Raw genomic sequence first — 12,509 nt, forward strand, 5'->3', positions numbered from 1 at the left:
TTTTAGGTGACCGCTTACTCTCTCCACTTCCTGCTCGCTCTCAGCCTGCAGTCTTTCTTGTTCCTCTGTGTCCAGGTTAAATTCCTGCTGATCCAACTTTTCAATGTCAGGTAATGATTCATTCTCTCGCATCATAGCTTGTATCTGAAAAGACACACAATACAAGAAACAGGGTGTATAAAATAGTTTCCAGATATACATTTGATTAATGTGTTAATTTTTTTTATCACCAATATTGTGAATATTGGCAGGGTTTGATGTAACCATATGCCTATATTTCATAGTTCCACACCTGAAGCACTTAGTACAACTGACAGTTTTCATATTATATCCTTGGTTGCAGAATTAAATCCATATTAATATAAATTCACACGTCAATGAAAAGTAACATATAAGAAAACAAAGTATTCAGAAAAACAGAAGAAATCTGTTAATACAACCAGACATATCAAACCGCCTATTTTCAGGGATATTTGCTATAAGGATAACATAATGTAAAATTATTAGTACAAGCTTTATACATCCAAAATGCAGTTCCTAACATATCTACCCTTAGCCATGACTGGCTGACCGATCTGTTATTGACTTCCTCAGTAACCTCGGACAGGTGACTGAAGTGAGTTTGTGTGCTCCAGGATAGGCAAATGTGCCTAACTGCATAACAAATACTATCACTCTGTCACCAAGAGTATTGCCTGTGAGGCAATAATGTCCATGGGATAGATTTACTAAAGCATTTAAAAAGAAAAAGTGGAGTTGTTGACCATTTCAACCAATCAGATTCTACCAATCATTTTCTAGAATGTACTAGATAAATGAAAGCTAGAATCTGATTGGTTGTTATGGGCCACTTTTCCGTTTTAGAAGGTTTAATAAATTTACCTCAAGTCTTCCTTTAATTCTTATGATCTCTTAAAGAGTGCTCTATGCCAGTGATGGCTAACCTGTGACACTCCAGGTGTTGTGAAACTACAAACCCCAGCATGCTTTGCCAGTAGATAACTAGCTGATAGCTGGCAGAGCATGCTGGGACTTGTAGTTTAACAACACCTGGAGTGTCACAGGTTACCCATCACTGCTCTATGCCATTATACAATAGGTTGCACACATGTAGAGCATATGAACAATGCATTATAACGGAATAAGAATGTCCAATTATTTGGAATTGATAATGCAGGAATAATACTTAGCAATTTGGATATGCCACAATCTCCAATTTGTTTATTTCTTATAATAATACGTTTCAGACTTCCTTACTCTTTCCCGCAGCTCTTTTATGCCCTTTTTCAGATTTTTCTTTTGCTCAGCATATTTCTGTGTTTCTTCTTTTCTAACCTTTTAATGATAAATATTTAAAAGCAAACATCAATACAGAAACTATTATCCTTAGATGTGATTGTTGCAATTGGATGGATTTTTTAAATCTTTATTTATTTTAATTTGTTGTTGCTACCATGAGCATAGTTCCATATTAGCCAAACTTTAGTATTTCAGGTATTGTAGATAAAACACCTCCTAAAGTGCATTATAAATGAGCCATTCTTTGAGCTCATATTCACAAGAAGTGATTATATCAGCTTGATAATTATAACTAATTCTCCTGTTGTACCAGTATATTTACAGAATGGGTATAATATTACAAACAGGGCAGCACAGTGGCACAGTGATTAGTATTGCTGCTTAACAATGCTGGGTTCATGGGTTTGATTCCAACTAGAGCCATATCTGTGTGTAGGCTAATTGGCTTCTGATAAATTAATCCTAGTGTATGTATGAATGTAAGCTCCAATGGGACAAGGACTAATTTAAATGTTTACATATTCTCTGTAAAGTGCTGTGTAATATGATTGGACTATATAAATAAAATATAATAATTCCGAGGAACACAATTGCCAAAATGTATGGAAATGGCAAAAATATAATGATCAAATGTAAAAAATATATTTTTCAAAATGTATAATAGCGCCATTGTTATTTTAATGACTCTGCAAATCCTTATGTGTGTGGTATTTTATGTAAGTGCTATTCAATATAAGAAGGGCCAGGTATAGAGTATGTTATAAGTATGTTATCATGTCCTGGAAAAGAGCCAAATTCAGGCATTGCATATACTAAACTTTGTGATTTCATTATATTTACTACAGGTATGGTATATTTACAGCCAGTCAACCTCTCTCTTCATGTTTAGATACACATATGCCTAAACAACTTATGAATAGTAAAACATACCTCATCCAATTTCTGATCAAGCCAAGTGGGATCTGCAAAGATAATGGATGAGCTGTTTGTGCAGCTGTCGTCTTGTTCAGTGACCTCCACACTTAATTGGTTTTCCTGAATAAAGAAGATAATATTAAAATCACAGAAAAATAATGCTCATCGGGAATCAAAACATTAAAACATTCTAAGGGATATTTTATATCTATTAAGTTTAGTAAAATTAGGAATTAACTAACACTTTCTTGCATTCATTTTATTGGATGTTCTCTGTTTTTATGTGCACGATATTTCACCTTTGTGCAGGTCCCTGGATTAGAAGAATTGAATGAAAATATCTATAATGGCAGCAGTATATGTGATAATTATATAATTATATTTTGTGTTATTATTGTAACATTTAATCACTTTCAATGTAATTCTTCATTAAGTCAATGGACTTCTAAAGAGACAGTATTAAGTTCTGATTGATAATGAGTTGTACACATACACTATATACTTTCATACACTACTTGATAACATTAGTCTCAGTGACATGGGTTGAGTTAATACTTTACCTTGAAGAGTAGGACTTTACGAGCTACCATGTATAGTTTTATTCTAATGTTTGATTTACATAAAACGGGAGTGGCATTGTATTCTCCTGGGCCCACTGCACTGTTCTGAACACAGAGGAGCCAGTGCACGCGCCTCTCAGAAGAAGATACTGCTCTGTTCTTTTCAGATGTGGGGGGCCGTGGAGGTGTGGGTGCCTTAGAGGGGCGGGACTTATTGCTGGACCCGCCTCACCTCCAGGCCTCATAGTTGCTGCCCCCTCTGAATCCATGGTGGCTCCGCCAATGCACCTTTGCTCTGTTGTTGGTATTACATAACCATTCATGTGGTATTATGTTTTTGGATGTTTATGTTCCATAGACATTACTGTACATTTTGATATATTACATTTAAGATTCCACATGTTAGTCCATTCCTCTATTTTCTTTTAATTACTAAGCATTTGTTTTTGCCCTTCTAGAGGTATCAACCTTGTTACACATCTTTGTTTCATCTGAAAAAAGGTTTATCTTACATTTGAAAGCCACAACTAATATCACTAATGCATACAATAAACAAAACAGGACCCAGGACTGATCCCGGAGGTTCCCTACTGATGAATATAGGCCTTCATTTTCAGCTTACAACAATTACTACAATATTCTGTCTCTTGTTTACCCAAACTTTTATCCATTCCACTATGTTTGAGTAAACTTCAGGAAACTGCATGGACATAAGATTCACAGAAAGAACAGTTTGAGATTAAAGACAGATAATTAGGTAATAGACCTCTTTATCTGGAACAGGTGTGGCATCAACATCAGGTGTCCATGGTGCCATTTTGCGCAAAACCTCATTTTCATTGAATATTGCCTCCCGAAGAGAAATGCTGAGAGTCCTACCATACTCATAAGCTGCATTCAGTAAACGATTCCCAGAAGGTCTGTGAACACAAGCACATTATATAACATTACCACACTGTATTATGTAAATACGTCCACCGACGTCTGTGATAGTAATATACTAAATATGATGGCTGAGATCAGGATATGTAAGTACTGGGTGTATATTTATCAAGCTGAGGGTTTGAAAAAGTGCAGATGTTGGCTATAGAAACCAATCAGATTCTAGCTGTCATTTTGTACAATGTACTAAATAAATGATAACTAGAATCTAATTGGTTGCTATAGGCAACATTTCCACTTTTTCAAACCAGTAGCTTGATAAATGTACCCCCTGGAGTAGACATTGATATCAGTGACTGAGGACATCAATCTCTGTCATATGTTTTACAATGCACAGGGGATGCACAATGCCTGAGCAGCATGGCTGACATTTAACATAAAATTTCAATGTGTCAATAATATGAGCTAATTTTTGCCCATATTCATGATTAATTTGGTTGCCACACTCACCTCCACCCCAGACACACAATTGTACCATCTCTCATCCCTGTAGTAACCACCGTATTTCCATCTGAAGAAAATGCCAACGAGCAGATGCCCCCAGTGTGATATGAATGACAACATATCTGAGCAAAGATCTCCTGGAAATTAGAAGACAATGTGTAGCTTAGAAGGTATTCTGGAGAAGCTTGGTATCATTGTGAAGCACTGTAACCTTGTTCCTACATCAAATTTAATATTCAAAGTACTCAGCTCAAGTTCTCTGTGGTTACAAACAGTCCAAATTCTAAGTGTTGTCTTGCTAAGATGTACATTACTTAACTGGTATGCTAATTAATTAATAGATATTAGAGATGCATCACAGAAAAAATGTGTCTGTAATTGTTTAATTTCATAAAGTGTAATGTCTGGTATGCAGTTATTACTTCATGGCCTTCATGGGCTTTACACGTGGAACTTATATCTAGAATTTATTTCCTCCAACCGTTCCTTATCCTTGCCATTTTAAATTTAAAAAAAGCACTAAACTGGGGGTGTGGTGGAGCGGGGATTGGTGAGGACACATTATATCTTTGAATAAGATGGATGTACTTTAGATCAGCTCTGTTGCTCTCATATAACCTTCTTCTAACAAATATAAAACAGTGTGTGAAGACAGTGGGAAATTACAAGGAGGTGCCAGGGATTTTCAACACACCTAGGACAGTGATATTTCAAGGCTTTGTATATATCTGTGAACAGGTGAAACCAGTGTCATGGTTCTGTGCCCAGTTAGATAGCTATATAGCAAGCTTCTGGATTTCCAGAAGGTGGTAGAGGAAAGAATGTATCAACCACCTCAAGGCGGTCAGGGACACACTTATGGCTATGCAGCATAATCACTCGCCATTTGACACCAAATTAAGAATAGATTCTCGGCTTTGATGGAGGTTTAATTAATATAAATGTTGAAAGACAGTCATGGCTGCCAGCAGCTGAGATTTGTACAATGACTAATTAATCGTTCGTGTCTCCACCATCCACTGTCTCTCCTCATTCCATCTGTACCACACCACCAGTAGATGGATAGAAATGGCAGCTGTCAATGTCTGCTTTAATCTTGATGAGTGATAATGATTCAAACTTCCCCTCCAACAGCTTCAATTGTCATTCTGCTACCTTATGTACTAATTGTTCCCCACACAGGTTTGGGTTCCCGTCATTAAATGCAATTTATTTCCATCATGATCTCCTCAATGTACAGTTTTGTGTAATATGTCAGCACTGTATAGATAATATTGTGCTACTCTCCAAGAGGCAAAAGAAGTAGTTCAACCAAAAATCGGTACATGAAATTGCCAATATCAAGAAAAGTAAAACAATACCACAATAAATGCAAAAACATAATTGTTGCTGAACACTATTCTTTAAAAGAAATAAATAAAACTAGGTTGTACACATAAGTAACATGAAAGTGCAAATTATATTAAAAATGATTTTCTTTTTAGCATTAGTCACTATTATGATTGTCATCATCATGAACATATTTTATGTATATTACCCCACAGAATCTGCAGCATGCACAATTGGTCTATATGTGCGAAAACCAATAGACTTCTTTAATTAGCAAAAACTGTATTACCACGGAGTCCCAAACTGTTGTGTATATTTAAAGTTGATCATGCTGAGATAAATAAAGCCAAATATAGCCAATTTGTGTCATCTGTCGCCATTTCATATACCTTTCATTTGCAACATCTTTCACTTTCTATTCATAATTATTAACATTGAGAAAATACTTGGTTTTTGATCAATTTCCATGTAGCCATAAATTCTTATTACATTAGGTCTGCAACAATTGGCACTTATGGTCATTGTGAATATTTCCATTGAGTGTGTACTTGCACAATCACTGCCAAAGGTCTGGTTCAACGTACAGGTGGGCACAATATTCAGTCTGATATAGTAAGTATGCACATTGTGGCATACCCTGATGATACAATGGCTGCACCTACTGGTCATCAATCCATGACTATTCCCACAAGATCATTCACACTGTTATAAATGAAATACGGAAAATCTTCCAAGTTACAACATAATCGGTCATATTGTTTTTAAATATTTGTGTTTTGAGCATTTGTCATTTGCACTATTATTAAGGCATGTGCAGTGGAAACATGGGATTATGTGTTTAAGCAATAAGTAATTGTGGACATACAAAGATCTATTGCTGTTACCTTGGAAGGGAATTGTTTATCTGAGTAACAAAAATGACCTTTTCTATATATACTTACCAAGGTAAATGCATCTTGAAGATATAACATTCCATCACTTGCAGATATAGCCAACCACTTGTGATGAGGAGACAAGTAAAGAGAGCCAGGTCCCATATGACTCCCACGCACCTTCCTTTCTGCTTGGAGGACTTTAACTAGATCACCAGAGGCTTCCTAGAGACAAATGAGATGCGTTCACTAGCAGCACAATGTTTGCATTAACTGGTGTAGCTAATCTAATAGTGCATATAACAAAGTGCTCAAACACATAGTAACCAAACAGATAACGGTCTACTGGTAGTTCGATTAATGAAAGGAAATGGTTTATAGTTATCTATGTCTTGTAGTATTTACACCACCATAATAAAATACATAGAAACAGTGAAAACTAAAAACAAATTAGCATTGCCTGTTTCTGTATCATGGAAGATAAGTGGTCCCAGAAACTATTTTGAAAAAGGTTTTTAATCATTTCTTTATTGTATGCCATATTTTGTAATATGATTTGTCTTATGTAAGCGTATTTCTTACATACATTTGGGCCTTCCATATATTCTGTTTGTATGATCAGCTGTAAATAAAGTGTTGTCTGAATATATAGTTGACTAATATGGCTGATACTGCCATATACCAGTAGTAGCTAATGACAAAGCCTCAAAATGTGTTAGAATGTGTATGATGAATTTTTGAATAGGCAGCAGAAAACTATCATCAGGAGCATATATGAGACTAAAAGTGTCTACAAACCAAGCGCCTAAAAACGTATTTACTTGCCATATATTAAAAGTCAATAAGTTTCAGAGTAATAAGGTTTTGTACACACTGGCATTCATTATAAGCATTTAATGAGTGTTCTTAAAGATTACTAAATAGTTCAAGAAATAACATGAATGAATGGATCTGAACTCACACTTTCTGATATGCCTTCATTATACTTTTCATCAATTTTTATGCTGCCTTGCTGTGTTGAGAAGCATTAACGCTCGCTACAATACAATGCAGATCTAGCACACTGTGATGCAGGGGAACTTTCATAATATGATTTAAAAGTGAGGACAAAGTACAACGTTTCATTTCTGCTTTTAACTAGCGTTATTTTTCAGCATCTATCTCTACAAACTTACACAAAATGCACTTGTCTAGCTGGAAATGGCTGCACGTTAGATCTGCTCTGTGCCCTATCTCAAACATAATCAGCTTCTCACAAATATAAAATGGATAAAAATATGTGAAGGCAGTGGGAAATCACAAGGTGGTGCCAAGAAGTGTCAGCACACCAAGGACAACTGTCATTGCTCGTGCCATCTCTGCTCCTCCTTTGGTGATCTTAGTAGCCTCCTTGGTAGCAGCTGTCACAACTTCTGTGAACAGGGTGAACAAGTGTCCTGGCTCTGCGTCCAGCAGTGAGCATAAGGTCAAAGAAAAATACAGAGAGAACAGCTACTTTAAGCCTGTGGCTATCCATAGGAGTGCCTATGCAGTACAAGAGCGGAAACCTTTGGATATAAATGGGGAAAGACTATCATGGTTGCCAGTAGCTGAACTGTCTTGACTTTTATACAGTAACTGGTTCATCTTTCATGTCTCTACCTTCCAGTCACCAATGGTTGCTTTAATATTGGTGGCTGATAATGCTTCTGCCTTACAGAAATTACACATTATCCCTACCAACAGCTACAACTGTATTTTGCAACCTTATGTATAAATTGTTCCCCACACCTCTTCGATTGGAAACCTGCTTTGCCAGGGTCATCGTTTTATGCTATATATTTATATCATGATTTCCTCAATATACAGCACTGTGCAATATGCTGACATTTTATAAATAAATAAAGAATAATAATAATAATAATAATAATAAATAAAAATAATACATTTGTTTGGTGACAAATAAAAAATAAGAATAAACACCATTAATGTATAAAATATATAGTTAATAGTGTTATTATTTTGTTCCTTCCATTTTATTATGTTTATTTGTGTTAGTTTGCAAGGCTAATGTTATTGCATACTTGAATCCTCCTTTTAGCGCCATGGATAATCTATTTAAATAAAAAAAAGTGGAGCTGGAATCAACAAACACACAGTGAAGACAAAATCTAGTTCATTTTAATAAGGCACAAATCTATTTAAAATGTTGCCTGCAATAGAATAACAAATGAAACGAAAATGAATGGACTGAGATGGCAGGATATTTACAATGCAATGCTGATTAATGCTGTATTACATAAGAACATGCAATTGGAAGCAATAGTGGAATTTACAAATTATTGTAATGCTATGTTAAGCATGTAGAGCTCCCCCCATTTGTCATGCCAATCGTTTAACATGAATTTATACTGTTCTTATATATCCAGTTGTAGCATTGAGACATAAAGAGGGAGCATGGTTCTTGCATAATGTGAAGTTCTTATGTATCTGTCTGTGATATAAATGGTCTATATGCTAAAAGAACAATTAAAAAGAGTAAACCAAAAAGCATAAATTAATGTAGTAGCGACTTTTGATCCTCCTTTCTTGCAATGTGACATATAAGCTAGAAAACAATTCTATATTTGGCAAAGTAATACAGCTTTGACATTTTTCAATTAAACAATAGCCTAAAATACATTTACCTTTGGCAACAAAAACTTGTAAATAAGCGGGGAATCACTGCAGTACCCGTAGATTGAGCTGCCATTACTTCCGAGAACAGCTGAAAATAGAGGCTGTTCCACTTTGTATTGTTGCTTCTGGACCATGCTGTCTTTAAACATCCCACGCGGATCAATGTATTCAATAGAACCTATTAGTACAACAACCAGGAAACACTTCACCTTTCTGTGCACATTAGTTTCCCTAAACCCCTGTGACCTCTGGTGTATGACCACATTTACCAACAAGCATATATTTATAATATACCAATATAGCCTACTTGAAACAATAAAACACACTAGACACACACACATATACACACACACTCTCTGTAGCATTTACTTGATAATATTTGCAGAGACAGAGAAAACAGCTCTAGCTGGGTGCCTCCCTCCTCTTTCTCCTTCTCTTCCATGGTACACACAAGTGCCAGGGCTTTGATGTGTTGTGTGTCCACTGAGCTTAGTGATGACAGCGACAGAATGTGTCCACCAACCACTGTGAGAGAAAAGAAGATCTTCCTATATAAGTATACAATATTATGAAATGTGATAATTGGCTACTGACAATCAGTTACTGCTATCACAGCTGTCTATTTTAGTGTTTTAATAACTTGGCGCACACAGTATAAATGTGCAATAAACTATCCTGATTTGCATTGGCCAATCAGAGCTAATATATGAGTAACTGCTCACTTGTCCCAATTGCATCAGATGATTAAGTAAGCCATGCTGGTGTACACTAAGATGCATAATATAATGTGGTAGCCATCACTGGTCGCTGCACTGAAGTCCAATGCATCACACATCTTAACCATAACTGTAGGAGGGGTTTGTATAACAATGAATTGTGTGGGCCTTCCCAAGGCTCTTTTGATTGGTTAGTCTGGCAATAGATTGGCAAGGCTGGTAAATTTACATCTGTTAAATGGCTGGGCGTATGTGCTAATATAAGTAAACAGCAATAAAGAAGGCATAGTCACAAATTGGCCAAAATAAAATAAAAAGATCATGATTTGTAAATATTGTGGTGAACAACCAACTTACATTACTTTATTTTAATGGTGATACATTTGCTCTATTCATGTTACTAATATATGTTTAATAAATGCTTTAGGAACATTTCTCAGGTATATATATATATTCTGTTTTAACAAAACACTTTGCTTCTTTGATAATGTAGAAACTGAAAATCTGGAGCTGCAATTATAGAATTAGTTTTGATTGAATTGGAATTGGAATATCTAGTTATCATTTTATGAAATTAATCCTGAATTGAATTCCTACTAGTTTTCTGGAACCTTAATGGGAAGAAATACCAGCCTACCGTTCTGTCTGATTACTGCACACCAGGGGCCCATAACAGCATTGTGTAAGACAATGCCAACAAATACCAACAAACCCTTTAGGCAACACACTGAGGTTTATGATTTCCCACTTCGAGGGGGTAAAGACTATAGTATTCTTTGTCCAAAATATCTGCCTTCCATGACAGTACCCAATAGCCTCAATATACATACACCTCATATAATTATTTTCACTTCAATTAAAAGTTTCTAGTGTATGTGCCCCCCCCCCCTGTATGCAGTGCTATTGGATGTTTATTAAGCAACATAATTTCATTGATTTTATATAAACCTAGTTTGTTAAAGTAAGGGGCTCTCAGCTTAAAACTAAAAGTCATCTGTGTAAAGCCTATACAATACTGGTAGTTATCCTGTGTTCTATGAAACACTGGCCTTTCTACTAACTGCCAACCCCTATTTACATATTGCTCTCCATTTTCAAACTGGCGCTTGCTGTGCAAAGATAAGCATAAGTGCAGTTTAACGTACAATTTGTCTACTGCCCCACTGTACGCAGTTTTAAAATACCGTCGGCAATGTACACAGGAGCGGGAAATTAATCTGTATTTCAAAGTGCACTTTTATTAAGGACTGATGTTAGAATGCTTGCTTGATTACAGTAAGCAGTATCCGATCAATTAACAGCCATCACTAGGTATTACGTTTTCAAGATTAGAACTTCACAATCTACCATTTTTTTAAATATGTTTAATAATATTTCAGTATATTCTATTTATGGTTTGATAGCAAATGACATCTAGACCCCTACCTGTGTATCCAAGAACCTGGAATGAACTAGATGGTCTGGCATCTAAAATAAATATATGTCCATCAGCAGCTCCAGTCATGAGAAAATTGCCTTTTTGATCAAAACTATGAAATAAAACAACAAGTGTGTAAAAACCATGTTCTTATCTGCATTTGTGTATTAGTAAAAGTTGAAAGAGATTACAATTTCCTCATTGGCGAGAAAAGGTTTGTTGACACCCATGGTTAAAATACCAAACCTGACCCATCACTGTAGGCCTGCACACATCCACATAGCGTACCTACAAGGTTGCATAGTAAATATGATCCTTTTGTGTGCTACCGAACAGCTCTCTTTTTGACACTCTGAAGCAGGGTAAAAACTGATTATGTCTACTCCATGCCCCCCAAGTAGCAGCTGATTGTTCTACCTATCCATCAGCTCTGCCCTAAATTTCCTATTATTGCTGGCGTTTTTCATCATAGAATCATGTTTTCTTAAAAGGTTTTTCCCACTATTGGCTATCCCCAACTCCTTTACCTTTTATGTAGCACTAATGTACGGATGTCCAATTGGGCTATCCCTGTTAGAGGAGAGGGAGAGGAGGTGTCAGTATTGGGGAGGGGACTAAGCTCACAATTCTAACTTCTCAGGCTGGACGTGTAGTGACTGCGGCACCTGATTGGACAGCATCCATGGACATGCAACCAGATACCTTCTTTCTTAGTAGTCTGCAATCACCGACAGCTCCTCTACTCAACCTGATGACAACCATGGCGCTACGTCTGCTCAGGTTGAGTAATGGCTGTCGTGCTGGAGGATACCTCCAAAAGTGTTAAATTGAGTCATGAGTGTAAGTAAAGTAGGATGTTGTTCAGTAGTGGGTATTGTATTTATTAAGAATAAAATTTTAATTCTAGCAACTCTGTAAAATCCCACCCACACTGAATTTTGCTGTTTTTTAGGCCTGCACAAAATAAAAATTAAAAAGTTATGGTTACATCTTCTACTTATTAATGAAGACCCCCATCTAATCAGAGCCGGATTAAGGGAATGGAGGCCCCTGGGCTAAGAGGGCCTCCATTCCCCCGTGAGGGCCCCCCTGTGATCTGAGCCCCCCCCCCCCCCCCGGTGAGCCGAGCCACCCCCAAGGCGCTTACCTCCTTCTCCTGGCATTGCAGTCCTTCCCCGGCGCGCTGTATGCTCTTTACTGAGGAGCTCTCGTGAGAGTGAGACTCACGAGATCTCCTCAGTAAGGAGACTACAGCGCGCCGGGGAAGGACCGCAGTGAAAGTGCTCAGCAGCACTGATCGCGCCGGGGGCGCCCCCACCCCCGACCGATCAATACTGCTGCTGAGCACTTAAAAGGG

The 12,509-nt window shown here is 36.8% G+C and overlaps 1 protein-coding gene across 3 annotated transcripts in view; it reads right to left on the reverse strand.

Annotated features, from left to right (window-relative positions):
• CFAP43 (cilia and flagella associated protein 43) overlaps positions 1 to 12,509 on the reverse strand; it is a 93,486-nt gene that overhangs the window by 45,970 nt on the left and 35,007 nt on the right. For all 3 annotated transcript variants that reach the window (XM_075209188.1, XM_075209189.1, XM_075209190.1), the window contains exons 12-20: positions 11,161 to 11,264; positions 9,389 to 9,544; positions 9,028 to 9,197; positions 6,431 to 6,586; positions 4,167 to 4,297; positions 3,541 to 3,694; positions 2,230 to 2,334; positions 1,258 to 1,335; positions 19 to 144 (exon numbers count right to left, since the gene is read on the reverse strand). In XM_075209188.1, coding sequence (XP_075065289.1) covers positions 19 to 144; positions 1,258 to 1,335; positions 2,230 to 2,334; positions 3,541 to 3,694; positions 4,167 to 4,297; positions 6,431 to 6,586; positions 9,028 to 9,197; positions 9,389 to 9,544; positions 11,161 to 11,264 — 1,180 coding nt within the window. The remainder of the gene's footprint in view (positions 1 to 18; positions 145 to 1,257; positions 1,336 to 2,229; positions 2,335 to 3,540; positions 3,695 to 4,166; positions 4,298 to 6,430; positions 6,587 to 9,027; positions 9,198 to 9,388; positions 9,545 to 11,160; positions 11,265 to 12,509) is intronic.

The sequence above is a fragment of the Mixophyes fleayi genome, chromosome 4 (assembly GCF_038048845.1).
Source record: "Mixophyes fleayi isolate aMixFle1 chromosome 4, aMixFle1.hap1, whole genome shotgun sequence".
In the NCBI taxonomy this organism is placed as follows: Eukaryota; Metazoa; Chordata; class Amphibia; order Anura; family Limnodynastidae; genus Mixophyes; species Mixophyes fleayi.